At 37.1% G+C, this 15,285-nt stretch overlaps 1 protein-coding gene across 7 annotated transcripts in view; it reads left to right on the forward strand.

The window, feature by feature from the left end:
• The window catches only part of SYNE2 (spectrin repeat containing nuclear envelope protein 2), a 355,793-nt gene that overhangs the window by 185,863 nt on the left and 154,645 nt on the right, over window positions 1–15,285 (forward strand). For all 7 annotated transcript variants that reach the window (XM_056546593.1, XM_056546588.1, XM_056546590.1 and 4 more), the window contains 3 exons: window positions 1,457–1,672; window positions 10,462–10,721; window positions 13,576–13,744. In XM_056546593.1, the coding sequence (XP_056402568.1) occupies window positions 1,457–1,672; window positions 10,462–10,721; window positions 13,576–13,744 (645 nt within the window). The remainder of the gene's footprint in view (window positions 1–1,456; window positions 1,673–10,461; window positions 10,722–13,575; window positions 13,745–15,285) is intronic.

Genomic DNA, 15,285 nt, shown 5'->3' on the forward strand with positions numbered 1-15,285 from the left:
TCAGCAATAGAAAATACATTTGTGTGAACGTACCCTTAGGGTACGTTCACACGGGCGGCTTACCTGCAGATTTTACCTTACTGTGGATTTTGCTAGCATTGACTTCAATGGGTCAGCAGAAAATCAGCAATAGATGCAGATTTGTAGATTTTCCTTCGGACCCATTGAAGTCCATGGTAGCAAATCCGCAGCAAATACGCACCGGAAAATCCGCAGGTAATCCGCCCGTGTTAACGTTCCCTTAGGGTCCATTCATACGGGCGTATTTTTGCTGCAGATCTGCTGAAGATTTGCTGTAGCTGATTTTCTTACCCATTGAAGTCAGTGGGCAGCAAATTCTGCAGCAGCAAATTTGCAGAAGATCTGCAGCATAAATTCATCCGTGTGAATGGACCCTTAGTGTGTGTTTGCACAGTACAGGATTTGAAGCTGAAGATTTAAAGTTGTGTTTAGTCAGTTAGTTTACATTGAAATCTACAGCATCAAATCTGCAGGTTCAAATCCTGTGCATCAAAAATGTACATGTGAATAGACCCTTAGGATACGTTCCTTCACTAAATAGAAGCTTGTAACAACCCTTCTTTATCTCTCAGTCCTGGTGATGCCGCCCATCTGTTGTCTATTCCTCTTTTTGAATGTTTTTATTGTTTAACACACTTGTCCTAATAAAATATCTTTATGCTGATTTTGTGAGTAGTTCCCATTTTTGGGATTATTTTTGGATTAAAAAATGGAGTTTACATTTAGGCTTTATACACGTTTGGGGTGGGTCTAGCAATATTAGCATTGATGTCAATTACACTGTCATTTGTCATATAATTACCTATTGTTAATTCAAGTTTTTATGTTAATCATAATAATTTTTCGTATTTTATTTAAAAATTTTGCTATATAATCACAAAATCTAACAGTCTAGCAGTTTATAATCACAAAATCTAGCAGTTTTCATTCTGGCCATTTGGGCTAAAAATAAGCTGAGACTTCCTATTTTGTACAGATCATTTCCCAGTATTGCCTTTCTTCTCAGTGCAGACAAGGAGCACAGTGAAAGGAGACATCAGTAGAGAGATAGCACTGGATCCACTACCATTCACAGCAGTGATCAGCATCCCCCGTCCGTGTAGAATGACCTTTTAAAAAGGTCACAGAGAATGCCCGGTTGCATTTTCATTTCATCTGAATGGGACAGCTTCTGTTGCCTATTGTTGTCTATGCCCATGGGTCCTGCTGTAAATCATATCAATAAATTCTGTTAAAAACAGCTCAGGCAAGATGGCAGCTCCTATAATAATGCACATAAAAAGCAAATGGGAAAAAAATACAATCAGAAAATAGAAACGGATTAGAAAAAATAATACATTCCCTTTAAATCTAATAATTGGCTTTTCTGACTGCATAAAGCCACTGTCCTGCTATCTAATAAACTCTAATAACAATTTCTATGTGTGTTTCACAGAGTATGGTGACAAAAGTAAACTCGTATGAAGAGGAATTGCTGAAGCTCAGACAGGCGACAAGAGACCTAAGCGATGTGAGCGGTGATGACGTCTTGGTGTTTGATAAAGTGTTGGCTTCACTATGGGACAGATGGCTGTATCTCCTCGGTGTCTGCAGAGACTGGGAACTCTACTGCGATGAATTAAAACAAGAATGGAAACTAATCAGCGAACTGGTAAATGAACAGATTGTCTTGTTAATGTCTCCAAAATATAGTACAGTGTTATCATAGTGTTACCTTATTATATAGTATTTACGGTATATACAGTGTTATCATAGTGTTAGCTTATTATATAGTATTTACAGTATATACAGTGTTATCATAGTGTTACCTTATTATATAGTATTTACGGTATATACAGTGTTATCATATTGTTACCTTATTATATAGTATTTACAGTATATACGGTGTTATCATAGTGTTACCTTATTATATAGTATTTACGGTATATACAGTGTTATCATAGTGTTAGCTTATTATATAGTATTTACAGTATATACAGTGTTATCATAGTGTTACCTTATTATATAATATTTACAGTATATACAGTGTTATCATAGTGTTAGCTTATTATATAGTATTTACAGTATATACAGTGTTATCATAGTGTTACCTTATTATATAGTATTTACGGTATATACAGTGTTATCATAGTGTTACCTTATTATATAGTATTTACGGTATATACAGTGTTATCATAGTGTTACCTTATTATATAGTATTTAGAGTATATACAGTGTTATCCTCGTGTTACCTTATTATATAGTATGTACAGTATATACAGTGTTATCATAGTGTTACCTTATTATATAGTATTAACAGTATATACGGTGTTATCATAGTGTTACCTTATTATATAATATTTACGGTATATACATTGTTATCATAGTGTTACCTTATTATATAGTATTTACGGTATATACAGTGTTCTCATAGTGTTACCTTATTATATAGTATTTACGGTATATACAGTGTTATCATAGTGTTACCTTATTATATAGTATTTACAGTATATACAGTGTTATCAGTGTTACCTTATTATATAGTATTTACAGTATATACAGTGTTATCATAGTGTTACCTTATTATATAGTATTAACAGTATATACGGTGTTATCCTCGTGTTACCTTATTATATAATATTTACGGTATATACATTGTTATCATAGTGTTACCTTATTATATAGTATTTACGGTATATACAGTGTTATCATAGTGTTACCTTATTATATAGTATTTACGGTATATACAGTGTTATCATAGTGTTACCTTATTATATAGTATTTACGGTATATACAGTGTTATCCTCGTGTTACCTTATTATATAGTATGTACAGTATATACAGTGTTATCATAGTGTTACCTTATTATATAGTATTAACAGTATATACGGTGTTATCATAGTGTTACCTTATTATATAATATTTACGGTATATACATTGTTATCATAGTGTTACCTTATTATATAGTATTTACGGTATATACAGTGTTATCATAGTGTTACCTTATTATATAGTATTTACAGTATATACGGTGTTATCATAGTGTTACCTTATTATATAGTATTAACGGTATATGCGGTGTTATCATAGTGTTACCTTATTATATAATATTTACGGTATATACATTGTTATCATAGTGTTACCTTATTATATAATATTTACGGTATATACAGTGTTATCATAGTGTTACCTTATTATATAGTATTTACAGTATATACGGTGTTATCATAGTGTTACCTTATTATATAATATTTACGGTATATACAGTGTTATCATAGTGTTACCTTATTATATAATATTTACGGTATATACAGTGTTATCATAGTGTTACCTTATTATATAATATTTACGGTATATACAGTGTTATCATAGTGTTACCTTATTATATAGTATTAACAGTATATACGGTGTTATCATAGTGTTACCTTATTATATAGTATTTACGGTATATACAGTGTTATCATAGTGTTACCTTATTATATAGTATTTACAGTATATACAGTGTTATCATAGTGTTACCTTATTATATAGTATTTACAGTATATACAGTGTTATCATAGTGTTACCTTATTATATAGTATTTACGGTATATACAGTGTTATCATAGTGTTACCTTATTATATAGTATTTACGGTATATACAGTGTTATCATAGTGTTACCTTATTATATAGTATTTACGGTATATACAGTGTTATCATAGTGTTACCTTATTATATAGTATTTAGAGTATATACAGTGTTATCCTCGTGTTACCTTATTATATAGTATTTACGGTATATACAGTGTTATCATAGTGTTACCTTATTATATAGTATTTACGGTATATACAGTGTTATCATAGTGTTACCTTATTATATAGTATTTAGAGTATATACAGTGTTATCCTCGTGTTACCTTATTATATAGTATGTACAGTATATACAGTGTTATCATAGTGTTACCTTATTATATAGTATTTACGGTATATACAGTGTTATCATAGTGTTACCTTATTATATAGTATTTAGAGTATATACGGTGTTATCATAGTGTTACCTTATTATATAGTATTTACAGTATATACAGTGTTATCTTAGTGTTACCTTATTATATAGTATTTACAGTATATACAGTGTTATCATAGTGTTACCTTATTATATAGTATTTACGGTATATACAGTGTTATCATAGTGTTACCTTATTATATAGTATTTACGGTATATACAGTGTTATCATAGTGTTACCTTATTATATAGTATTTAGAGTATATACAGTGTTATCCTCGTGTTACCTTATTATATAGTATGTACAGTATATACAGTGTTATCATAGTGTTACCTTATTATATAGTATTAACAGTATATACGGTGTTATCATAGTGTTACCTTATAATATAATATTTACGGTATATACAGTGTTATCATAGTGTTACCTCATTATATAATATTTATGTTATATACAGTGTTATCTTAGTGTTACCTTATTATATAGTATTTACAGCATATACAGTGTTACCATAGTGTTACCTTATTATATAGTATTTATAGTATATATGGTGTTATCATAGTGTTACCTTATTATATAGTATTTACAGTATATACGGTGTTATCATAGTGTTACCTTATTATATAGTATTTACAGTATATATGGTGTTATCATAGTGTTACCTTATTATATAGTATTTACAGTATATACGGTGTTATCATAGTGTTACCTTATTATATAGTATGTACAGTATATACAGTGTTATCATAGTGTTACCTTATTATATAGTATTAACGGTATATACGGTGTTATCATAGTGTTACCTTATTATACAATATTTACGGTATATACATTGTTATCATAGTGTTACCTTATTATATAGTATTTACGGTATATACAGTGTTATCATAGTGTTACCTTATTATAAAGTATTTACAGTATATACGGTGTTATCATAGTGTTACCTTATTATATAGTATTTACAGTATATACGGTGTTATCATAGTGTTACCTTATTATATAGTATTAACGGTATATACGGTGTTATCATAGTGTTACCTTATTATATAATATTTACGGTATATACATTGTTATCATAGTGTTACCTTATTATATAGTATTTACGGTATATACAGTGTTATCATAGTGTTACCTTATTATATAGCATTTACAGTATATACGGTGTTATCATAGTGTTACCTTATTATATAATATTTACGGTATATACAGTGTCATCATAGTGTTACCTTATTATATAATATTTACGGTATATACAGTGTTATCATAGTGTTACCTTATTATATAATATTTATGGTATATACAGTGTTATCATAGTGTTACCTTATTATATAGTATTAATAGTATATACGGTGTTATCATAGTGTTACCTTATTATATAGTATTAACAGTATATACGGTGTTATCATAGTGTTACCTTCTTATACAGGGTGGGCCATTTATATGGATACACCTTTAAAAATGGGAATGGTTGGTGATATTAACTTCCTGTTTGTGGCACATTAGTATATGTGAGGGAGGAAACTTTTCAAGATGGGTGGTGACCATGGCGGCCATTTTGAAGTCGGCCATTTTGAATCCAACTTTAGTTTTTTCAATAGGAAGAGGGTCATGTGACACATCAAACTTATTTGAAATTTCACAAGAAAAACAATGATGGGCTTGGTTTTAACCTTATTGTATTCTTTCATAAGTTATTTACAAGTTTCTGACCACTTATAAAATGTGTTCAATGTGCTGCCCATTGTGTTAGATTTTCAATGCAACCCTCTTCTCCCACTCTTCACACACTGAAAGGAACACCGCAGGAGAAATGCTAGCACAGGGTTCCAGTATCCGTAGTTTCAGGTGCTGCAGAATGGGCAAAACAAAAATTGGAACCGGACCCTCAGTTTACGCAGAAGATTTTGTTCAGGGATGAGGCAAACTTTTATGTGAATGGTGAAGTTAACAAACAAAACCACCGCTATTGGTCTGACACTAACCCACATTGGATAGATCCCTCCAAGACTGTTGGAACACAAAAATTTATGGTATGATGTGGTATATGGGGTACAAAGATAGTGGGGCCATTCTTCATCAATGGAAACCTCAAGGCCACTGGATATGCGAAATTGCTACATGATGATGTGTTTCCCTCTTTATGCACTGAAGCTGGAACGTTCCCTAAGTTTTTTCAGCAAGATGGTGCACTACCACATTATGGGTGTCAGGTCCGAGCATTCCTAGATGAACAGTTTCCTGGAAAGTGGATTGGTTGTCGTGGGCCAGTTGAATGGCCCCCAAGGTCTCCTGATCTGACCCCCTTAGACTTTTATCTTTGGGGTCATCTGAAGGCAATTGTCTATGCTGTGAAGATACGAGATGTGCAGCACCTGAAACTACGGATACTGGAAGCCTGTGCTAGCATTTCTCCTGCGGTGTATATAGTAGTATATAGCAGTGTATACGGATACTGGAAGCCTGTGCTAGCATTTCTCCTGCGGTGTTGCTATCAGTGTGTGAAGAGTGGGAGAAGAGGGTTGCATTGACAATCCAACACAATGGGCAGCACATTGAACACAGAAACTTTAAAAATAACTCATGAAAGAATACATTTACATTAAAACCAAGCACATCATTGTTTTTCTTGTGAAATTCCCAACAAGTTTGATGTGTCACATGACCCTCTTCCTATTGAAAAACTAAAGTTGGATTCAAAATGGCCAACTTCAAAATGGCTGCCATGGTCACCACCCATCTTGAAAAGTTTCCCCCCTCACATATACTAATGTGCCACAAACAGGAAGTTAATATCACCAACCATTCCCATTTTATTAAAGTGTATCCATATAAATGGCCCACCCTGTATAGTATATACAGTGTTATCATAGTGTTACCTTATTATATAGTATTTACAGTATATACGGTGTTATCATAGTGTTACGTTATTATATAGTATATATAGTGTTATCATAGTGTTACCTTATTATATAATATTTACATTATATACAGTGTTATCATAGTGTTACCTTATTATATAGTATTTACAGTATATACAGTGTTATCATAGTGTTACCTTATTATATAGTATTTACAGTATATAAAGTGTTATTATAGTGTTACCTTATTATATAGTATACACAGTGTTATCATAGTATTACCTTATAATATAGTATTTACAGTATATACGGTGTTATCATAGTGTTACCTTATGATATAATATTTACGGTATATACATTGTTATCATAGTGTTACCTTATTAGGTATATAGTATTTACAGTATATACAGTGTTATCATAGTGTTACCTTATTATATAGTATTTACAGTATATACAGTGTTATCATAGTGTTACCTTATTATATAGTATTTACAGTATATACGGTGTCATCATAGTGTTACCTTATTATATAATATTTACAGTATATACAGTGTTATCATAGTGTTACCTTATTATATAGTATTTACAGTATATACAGTGTTATCATAGTGTTCCCTTATTATATAGTATTTACAGTATATACAGTGTTATCATAGTGTTACCTTATTATATAATATTTATGGTATATACAGTGTTTTCATAGTGTTACCTTATTATATAATATTTACGGTATATACAGTGTTATCATAGTGTTACCCTATTATATAGTATTTACAGTATATACAGTGTTATTAGAGTGTTATATTCTTATGTAGTATATACAGTGTTATCATAGTGTTACCTTATTATATAATATGTACAGTATATACAGTGTTATCATAGTGTTACCTTATTATATAGCTTTTACAGTATATACAGTGGGGATCAAAAGTTTGGGCACCCCAGGTAAAAATGTGTATTAATGTGCATAAAGAGGCCAAGGAAAGATGGAAAAATCTCCAAAAGGTATCGAATTACAGATTAGACATTCTTATAATATGTCAACAAAAGTTAGATTTTATTTCCATCATTTACACTTTTAAAATAACAGAAAACAAAAAAATGGCGTCTGCAAAAGTTTGGGCACCCTGCAGAATTTATAACATGCACTGCCCCCTTTGCAAAGCTGAGACCTGCCAGTGTCATGGATTGTTCTCAATCATCATCTGGGAAGACCAAGTGATGTCAATCTCAAAGGTTTTAAATGCCTAGACTCATCTGACCTTGCCCCAACAATCAGCACCATGGGTTCTTCTAAGCAGTTGTCTAGAAATCTGAAACTGAAAATAGTTGACGCTCGCAAAGCTGGAGAAGGCTATAAGAAGATAGCAAAACGTTTTCAGATGTCAATATCCTCTGTTTGGAATGTAATTAAGAAATGGCAGTCATCCAGGAACAGTGGAAGTTAAAGCAAGATCTGGAAGACCAAGAAAAATATCAGACAGAACAGCTCGCAGGATTGTGAGAAAAACAATTCAAAACCCACATTTGACTGCACAATCCCTCCAGAAAGATCTGTCAGACACTGGAGTTGTGGTACACTATTCCACTATAAAGAGATACTTGTACAAATATGGTCTTCATGGAAGAGTCATCAGAAGAAAACCTCTTCTATGTCCTCACCACAAAAATCAACATTTGAAATTTGCAAATGAACATATAGACAAGCCTTATGCATTTTGGAAACAAGTTCTGTGGACCGATGAGGTTAAAATTGAACTTTTTGGCCGGAATGAGAAAAGGTGTGTTTGGAGAAGAAGGGGAACAGAATTTAATGAAAAGAACCTCTGTCCAACTGTTAAGCATGGGGGGTGATCAATCATGCTTTGGGGTTGTATTGCAGCCAGTGGCACAGGGAGCATCTCACGAGTAGAAGGAAAAATGGATTCAATAAAATTTCAGCAAATTTTGGATGCTAACTTGATGCCATCTGTGAAAAAGCTGAAGTTAAAGAGAGGATGGCTTCTACAAATGGATAATGATCCTAAACACACCTCGAAATCCACGAGGAATTACATCAAGAGGCGTAAACTGAAGGTTTTGCCATGGTCTTCAGTCTCCTGACCTCAACATAATTGAAAATCTATGGATAGACCTTAAAAGAGCAGTGCGTGACAGACAACCCAGAAATCTCAAAGAACTGGAAGACTTTTGTAAGGAAGAATAGGCAAAGATGCCTCAAACAAGAATTGAAAGACTCTTGGCTGGCTACAAAAAGCGTTTACAAGCTGTGATACTTGCCAAAGGGGCAGTACAAGATATTAACTCTGCAGGGTGCCCAAACTTTTGCAGACGCCAAAGATAAGTCAAAAATAAACACACACCTTTTTTTCTTTTTAATATATTTATTTAAAAAAAACACACCCCAGATTCCTCAGTAAACATTATATTTAAGAAAATCCCAAAATATTATTTCCGATGTAATTTGGTCTTCCAAAGCAAGCACTCAGGGCATATTAAAAAAAAAAAAAAAAAAATACACAAAAAATGCCATATTAGCCCCATGGCGTATATAGAAAAAAAATTTGGAAAGAGATTTGAACCCAGAACCCCAGCACTATAAAGCAACAGCACTGAGCCACAATGCTGCCATACTCTAGTAATTACAGCCACAGAGAGTGAGAGAAAGAGAGAACAAGAAAAAGAGAGAGAAAGATAGAGAGAACAGCTAAGGGAATAGGAGGGATAAAAAATCAAGGTCTATTCCAAGAAAAAAAACAGGTTTAAGATTTTTAAATTTTCCTTCAATCTCATAAAATGACATATTTGATAATCTAACATTATACCACATTATTAGACATTATGAAAGGGGTACTCCCGTGGAAACCTTTATTTATTTATTTTTTTCATCAACTTGTGCAAGAAAGTTAAACATATTTGTAAATCACTTCTATTAAAAAATCTTAATCCTTCCAGTACTTTTTAGGGGCTGAATACAAAAGAGAAATACAAAAATGAAATACATTTCCTCTGATGTCATGACCACAGTGCTCTCTTCTGACCTCTGCTGTCCATTTTAGGAACTGTCCAGAGCAGGGGAAATCCCCATAGCAAACATATGCTGCTCTGGACAGTTCCTAAAATGGACAGCAGAGGTCAGCAGAGAGCACTGTGGTCATGACATCAGAGGAAATGCATTTCGTTTTTGTATTTCTCTTTATTTTTCTTTCAATAGTTTTTCTTATTGAATTTTACCATAATAGAAAAACAAACATGTATAAAGGACAGACGCAGCTGTCAATTTATTATTTTATGACAACAAACACAGCGAACAGTTGTTTACTGCATATAGGAAGACTTGATTGTCGATTCAATCTTACATATAAGATAGGCAGTTGTTTAACCAAACCAAAAGGAAAACAGAAATTTCTCTTTAGTATACAGCCCCTAAAAAGTACTGGAAGGATTAAGATTTTTTAATGGAAGTGATTTACAAATCTGTTTAACTTTCTGGCAACAGTTGAAAATAGGCTTCCACGGGAGTACCCCTTTAAGGAAGGCAGTGAACAGAGTCCAGACTTATCAGAATAATTGCACTACCCAAATTTATAGACCTTCCATGACAATCTTGTCTTACAGATGGAACGAGAGGTTATACTTCTGGATAACTGCCAAGAAGAAATACCAGATAAACCTGAGCTGAAACAGAAAAGTGCACAACTTCTCAACTCGGTCGCTGAAATAAGCCGCTTTGAGGAGACAGTGAAAATGCAGCAGCTGCAGCTGTCACTCATGCTCCATCGACTCCAGAATATTTTGGGAAAACCAGAGGTCAACGCTGAGACAGAGATTTCTACAGTGATCAAGGAAATCAATGCAATGGAAGACAAATGTAACATGTAAGCATATGATTGCATCGTATAGACAGTGGTCTCAATATGTGGCCCTCCAGATCTTGCAAAACTTCAACTCCCAGCATGCCTGGACAGCCAACGGCTGTCCAAGCATGCTGGGAATTAAAGTTTTGCAACATCTGGAGGGCCACAGTTTGAGACCACTGATAAAGCCAGAGGTGGAGGATAGAGGAAGTCTGTCTGCTGTATTTGTTGCTAAGAGCTGCAGACACCATTGGATAGCTGTTAGGGTATAATAGTAAACTCGCGCTAATGGTGAGTGCCAATCTAAAAAATTGCCTTTTTATTTCTTAGCCAAGTCAAGGAGGTGTGACCAAGCTACTAATGTGCCATAGCCTTGCACAAGTCCTTGTATGCCCCTCCATGTCTGACGTACAGGGCTCGATACAGTTATGAAGGGGCCAGGAGGTAAGGGTGTGAGGTGGAAATTTGCGGCTTGTGACCGCTCCTCCCCTCAGCTCTCTGAAGGTTTCCGAAGCTAGAGCTGGGTGGAGCGAAGTTAGAGCAGAGGACGCAGGGGAGAAATAACCCACGCCCCCCTCCTGGAGGATGCAGGTCTGCATGGGAGAAAGAAGGCAGAGCAGGAGAGAGAGGACGTACACGGCTCCTCATCTCCCCTCCCTAATGATTTCTATGTGTGAAGGGGACATACTGCACGGCCTGGGGGGACATACTGCATTGGCTGGGGATAAGGGGGGATATCACAGACTGGGAATGATTCCTTCATTACTGCACGAAAGCTGCAGGGGGAGATGAGGAGCCGTGTACGTCATCTCTCCCCTGCTCTGCCTTTCTCCCATGCAGACCTACGTCCTCCGGGAGGGGGATATTAGGGGGGCGTGGCTTCTTTCTCCCATGCAGACCTGCGTCCTCTGCTCTGCCTTCACTCCATCCAGCTCTAGATTCGGAAACCTTTGGAGAGCTGAGGTTGGGAGCTGTCGCAAGTCTGCATGGGTCGCAAATTTCAACCTCACAAGGGCAATCACTTAATAAAAAGGCAATTGTGTACATTTGGCATTATTGATGAATTATATTTTAGGTCCTTTCCAAAGGGCAAATTTGCCTTTATTAAAAGAAGTAGCATCGTTTACGGACTATAAGTAGCACCAAAGTTTAGACAATAGAAAACAAGAAGAAAAAAGGTTAACATGGTTGAGGGTGTCAATACGTATTAATATAGGCTATAGGTAGGGGTCCCAGGAGCCGGATTCCCACTGGTCAGGAGAACAGAAGTCCCTGTCGAGTGACTGGAGTGGCAGTGCTGAGCTCCCAACCGCTCCCCCCACCCACCACTGTTTTGCAACAGCTGGAGGGCAACAGTTTGGAGACCACTGGTCTAAGATAATGGAAGGGTATATGGCCCTTATAGGATAATAGGTGGAACTAGATGGACATTTTTTGTACTATGTTATTATACCGGCCTTTATTAAAAAGCCGTATAGCTTCAGTGGGTGCCATAGGGCTACTGGGCATGATAAACTTGGACCTACCGCCTAAGCGCCAATCACATTACACATTGGCATGTAGATGTTTTTTATATGGTACTAAAATGTTAAGGTATGTGGCATTCAAGGGGAACATCTCTTCTGCATGTCAGGCAGTGCTTTAATTCTTCGATACATTCTGTGTAAGAATTAGATCCTAAGTCCTGATCCCATGGACTTTGGGGTGGGGGGTTGGTTATGTTTATCATAGTAGTGGTACATTTAGGGGGTGCTGCTGGGACATGAAACAAAAACCTAGCTACAACCTGGTTTTACAAATACAGATTTTGCTGAGAACAGGAATTCTAAGCACTTAAATATGTAGCCGAGCTAATGGATTCAAGCGCTACATAACAATGATGTTATCATGTAAAATTAAAGATATTTTTGGGTTATAGTGTTTTCCGTATTATCCAGTATTACCTGCCAGACTCTAAATTGCGCTCTTCACATAATTGTATCAGTCACTTGTGTATGGATTTACAGATGTAAACATCCTGTTACCAGATCCCTTTTAACTCCAGTATCCTAAACAACAGACGTGATGACAAATGCTTTATATAACATATCATGCAGTCAATTGCTCTTGTCTCCAGGATAGGATTCCTCTCAATCAAGACTGGTTATAGCAAAATGGGCTGCTGCCCAGGCCCCCTCATTGGCTTCCAAGGATGGGATCTCAGGAGCAAACAAAAGCCATTATTAAGTGGTGTACGGTGGTATTATTTGGGAATGGAATAGTAAGGTTATGTGAGTCCATTAAAAGGCTATTTCGGGGTATTGATGACCTGGCCTTCCTGCTAAGCACAGCTCCAGATTCAGATTCAGTAGCAGTACATTACAGTGAATGGGATGAGCTTCCATATCAGATACAGAAGCTTTCCAATATACAGCACTGTAGCTGGTAGGAAGTGAAAAGGCTATAACACTGGCACCAGCACAGCAGCCCCTTTAATCAGCTGATTGGCTGAAGCACCAGAAGTCGGACCCCAACTGATCTAATATTGATGATCTATCCTAAGTATAGGCCATCAATAGAAAAGTTCTTGAAAACCCCTTTCAAATAGCAATATTTGGACCCAACATATATTTTTGGCACTATATGTTGGTTTGGTGGTTTGCTCTGGGACCCATTTTTTTAAACTGGTGCCAACCAGATTTAGTGAAACTCTTAGCATGCCCAGACGGCAGCAGGCTGCATAAGCCATTGGTAATGTGAGTGTAGGTCATGCACTTGAATCATTGGGCCTAATACTAATGTCTAGGTGCTAGAACTTACTGTAGAACTGTGGTTAAAATATGAGAGTATACTCAGCAAAGATGTTAACGGATTCTGTAACATTTCTATCATCTAGGCTACTACAAAACTCTCACAAAAATATGCAAGAGATTCACACAGAGCTTGAGGATAGAGAAGCTTTAAAAGGCGATATCTCTGCTGTGAAACAATCCCTTCAGCAAGTGTCTTCTAAACTGGAGAACCTGGACTCAGCAGAACCGGAAATCACCAATGTATCATTGCAGGTGTGAACTACTGTAGCAAATGTGTTGTCATGATATTTCTTAAAGGGGTTTGTCAATAATCAAAACTGATTACCTAACACCATGATAGGTGACAAATGTCTGATCGGGGAGGTTCTGATCTCTGAGACCCCCACGTATCGTAAGAACGGGGATTTCATGTTTCCACAATTGGATGGAGCAGTGAACAAGTATGTGCTCTGCTTCTCAATTCAGACTCTAGGCACTGTCTGAAATCATCACCCAGCTCTCTTACAGCTCTGAATGGCCAAAACCCTGACAGAAGAGGACAATAGAAGAATTTTAGCATCTGGTTTATAACTATTAGTAAATTTAAAACAATAAAGTGTGTGGTTATCTGTATGTATAATTATAATCAACTAAACAACAAAGTTGCAAAATACTGTTAAATGAAGGCTCCGTAAACTCTGAACTGATCATAAAATGTCCCACTTTTAGGACCTCTAGTGATCAGTCCTCAGTGTAAAGAGCCCTGCTTGTTCTCACTGCACAGATCCCTACTTGTCCTCAGTGCACAGAGCCCTGCTTGTCCTCAGTGTACAGAGCCCTGCTTGTCCTCAGTGTACAGAGCCCTGCTTGTCCTCAGTGTACAGAGCCCTGCTTGTCCTCAGTGTACAGAGCCCTGCTTGTCATCAGTGGACAGAGCCCTGCTTGTCCTCAGTGGACAGAGCCCTGCTTGTCCTCAGTGGACAGAGCCCTGCTTGTCCTCAATGTACAGAGCCCTGCTTGTCCTCAGTGTACAGAGCCCTGCTTGTCCTCAGTGTACAGAGCCCTGCTTGTCCTCAGTGTACAGAGCCCTGCTTGTCCTCAGTGTACAGAGCCCTGCTTGTCCTCAGTGTACAGAGCCCTGCTTGTCCTCAGTGTACAGAGCCCTGCTTGTCCTCAGTGTACAGAGCCCTGCTTGTCCTCACTGCACAGAGCCCTGCTTGTCCTCACTGCACAGAGCCCTGCTTGTCCTCACTGCACAGAGCCCTGCTTGTCCTCACTGCACAGAGCCCTGCTTGTCCTCACTGCACAGAGCCCTGCTTGTCCTCACTGCACAGAGCCCGGCTTGTCCTCAGTGTACAGAGCCCGGCTTGTCCTCAGTGTACAGAGCCCCGCTTGTCCTCAGTGTACAGAGCCCCGCTTGTCCTCACTGCACAGAGCCCTGCTTGTCCTCACTGCACAGAGCCCTGCTTGTCCTCGGTGTACAGAGCCCGGCTTGTCCTCGGTGTACAGAGCCCGGCTTGTCCTCGGTGTACAGAGCCCCGCTTGTCCTCGGTGTACAGAGCCCCGCTTGTCCTCGGTGTACAGAGCCCCGCTTGTCCTCGGTGTACAGAGCCCCGCTTGTCCTCGGTGTACAGAGCCCCGCTTGTCCTCGGTGTACAGAGCCCCGCTTGTCCTCGGTGTACAGAGCCCCGCTTGTCCTCGGTGTACAGAGCCCCGCTTGTCCTCACTGCACAGAGCCCTGCTTGTCCTCTCTGCACAGAGCCCTGCTTGTCCTCAGTGTACAGAGCCCTGCTTGTCCTCAGTGTACAGAGCCC

The sequence above is a fragment of the Hyla sarda genome, chromosome 11 (genome assembly GCF_029499605.1).
Source record: "Hyla sarda isolate aHylSar1 chromosome 11, aHylSar1.hap1, whole genome shotgun sequence".
NCBI classification, from domain to species: Eukaryota; Metazoa; Chordata; class Amphibia; order Anura; family Hylidae; genus Hyla; species Hyla sarda.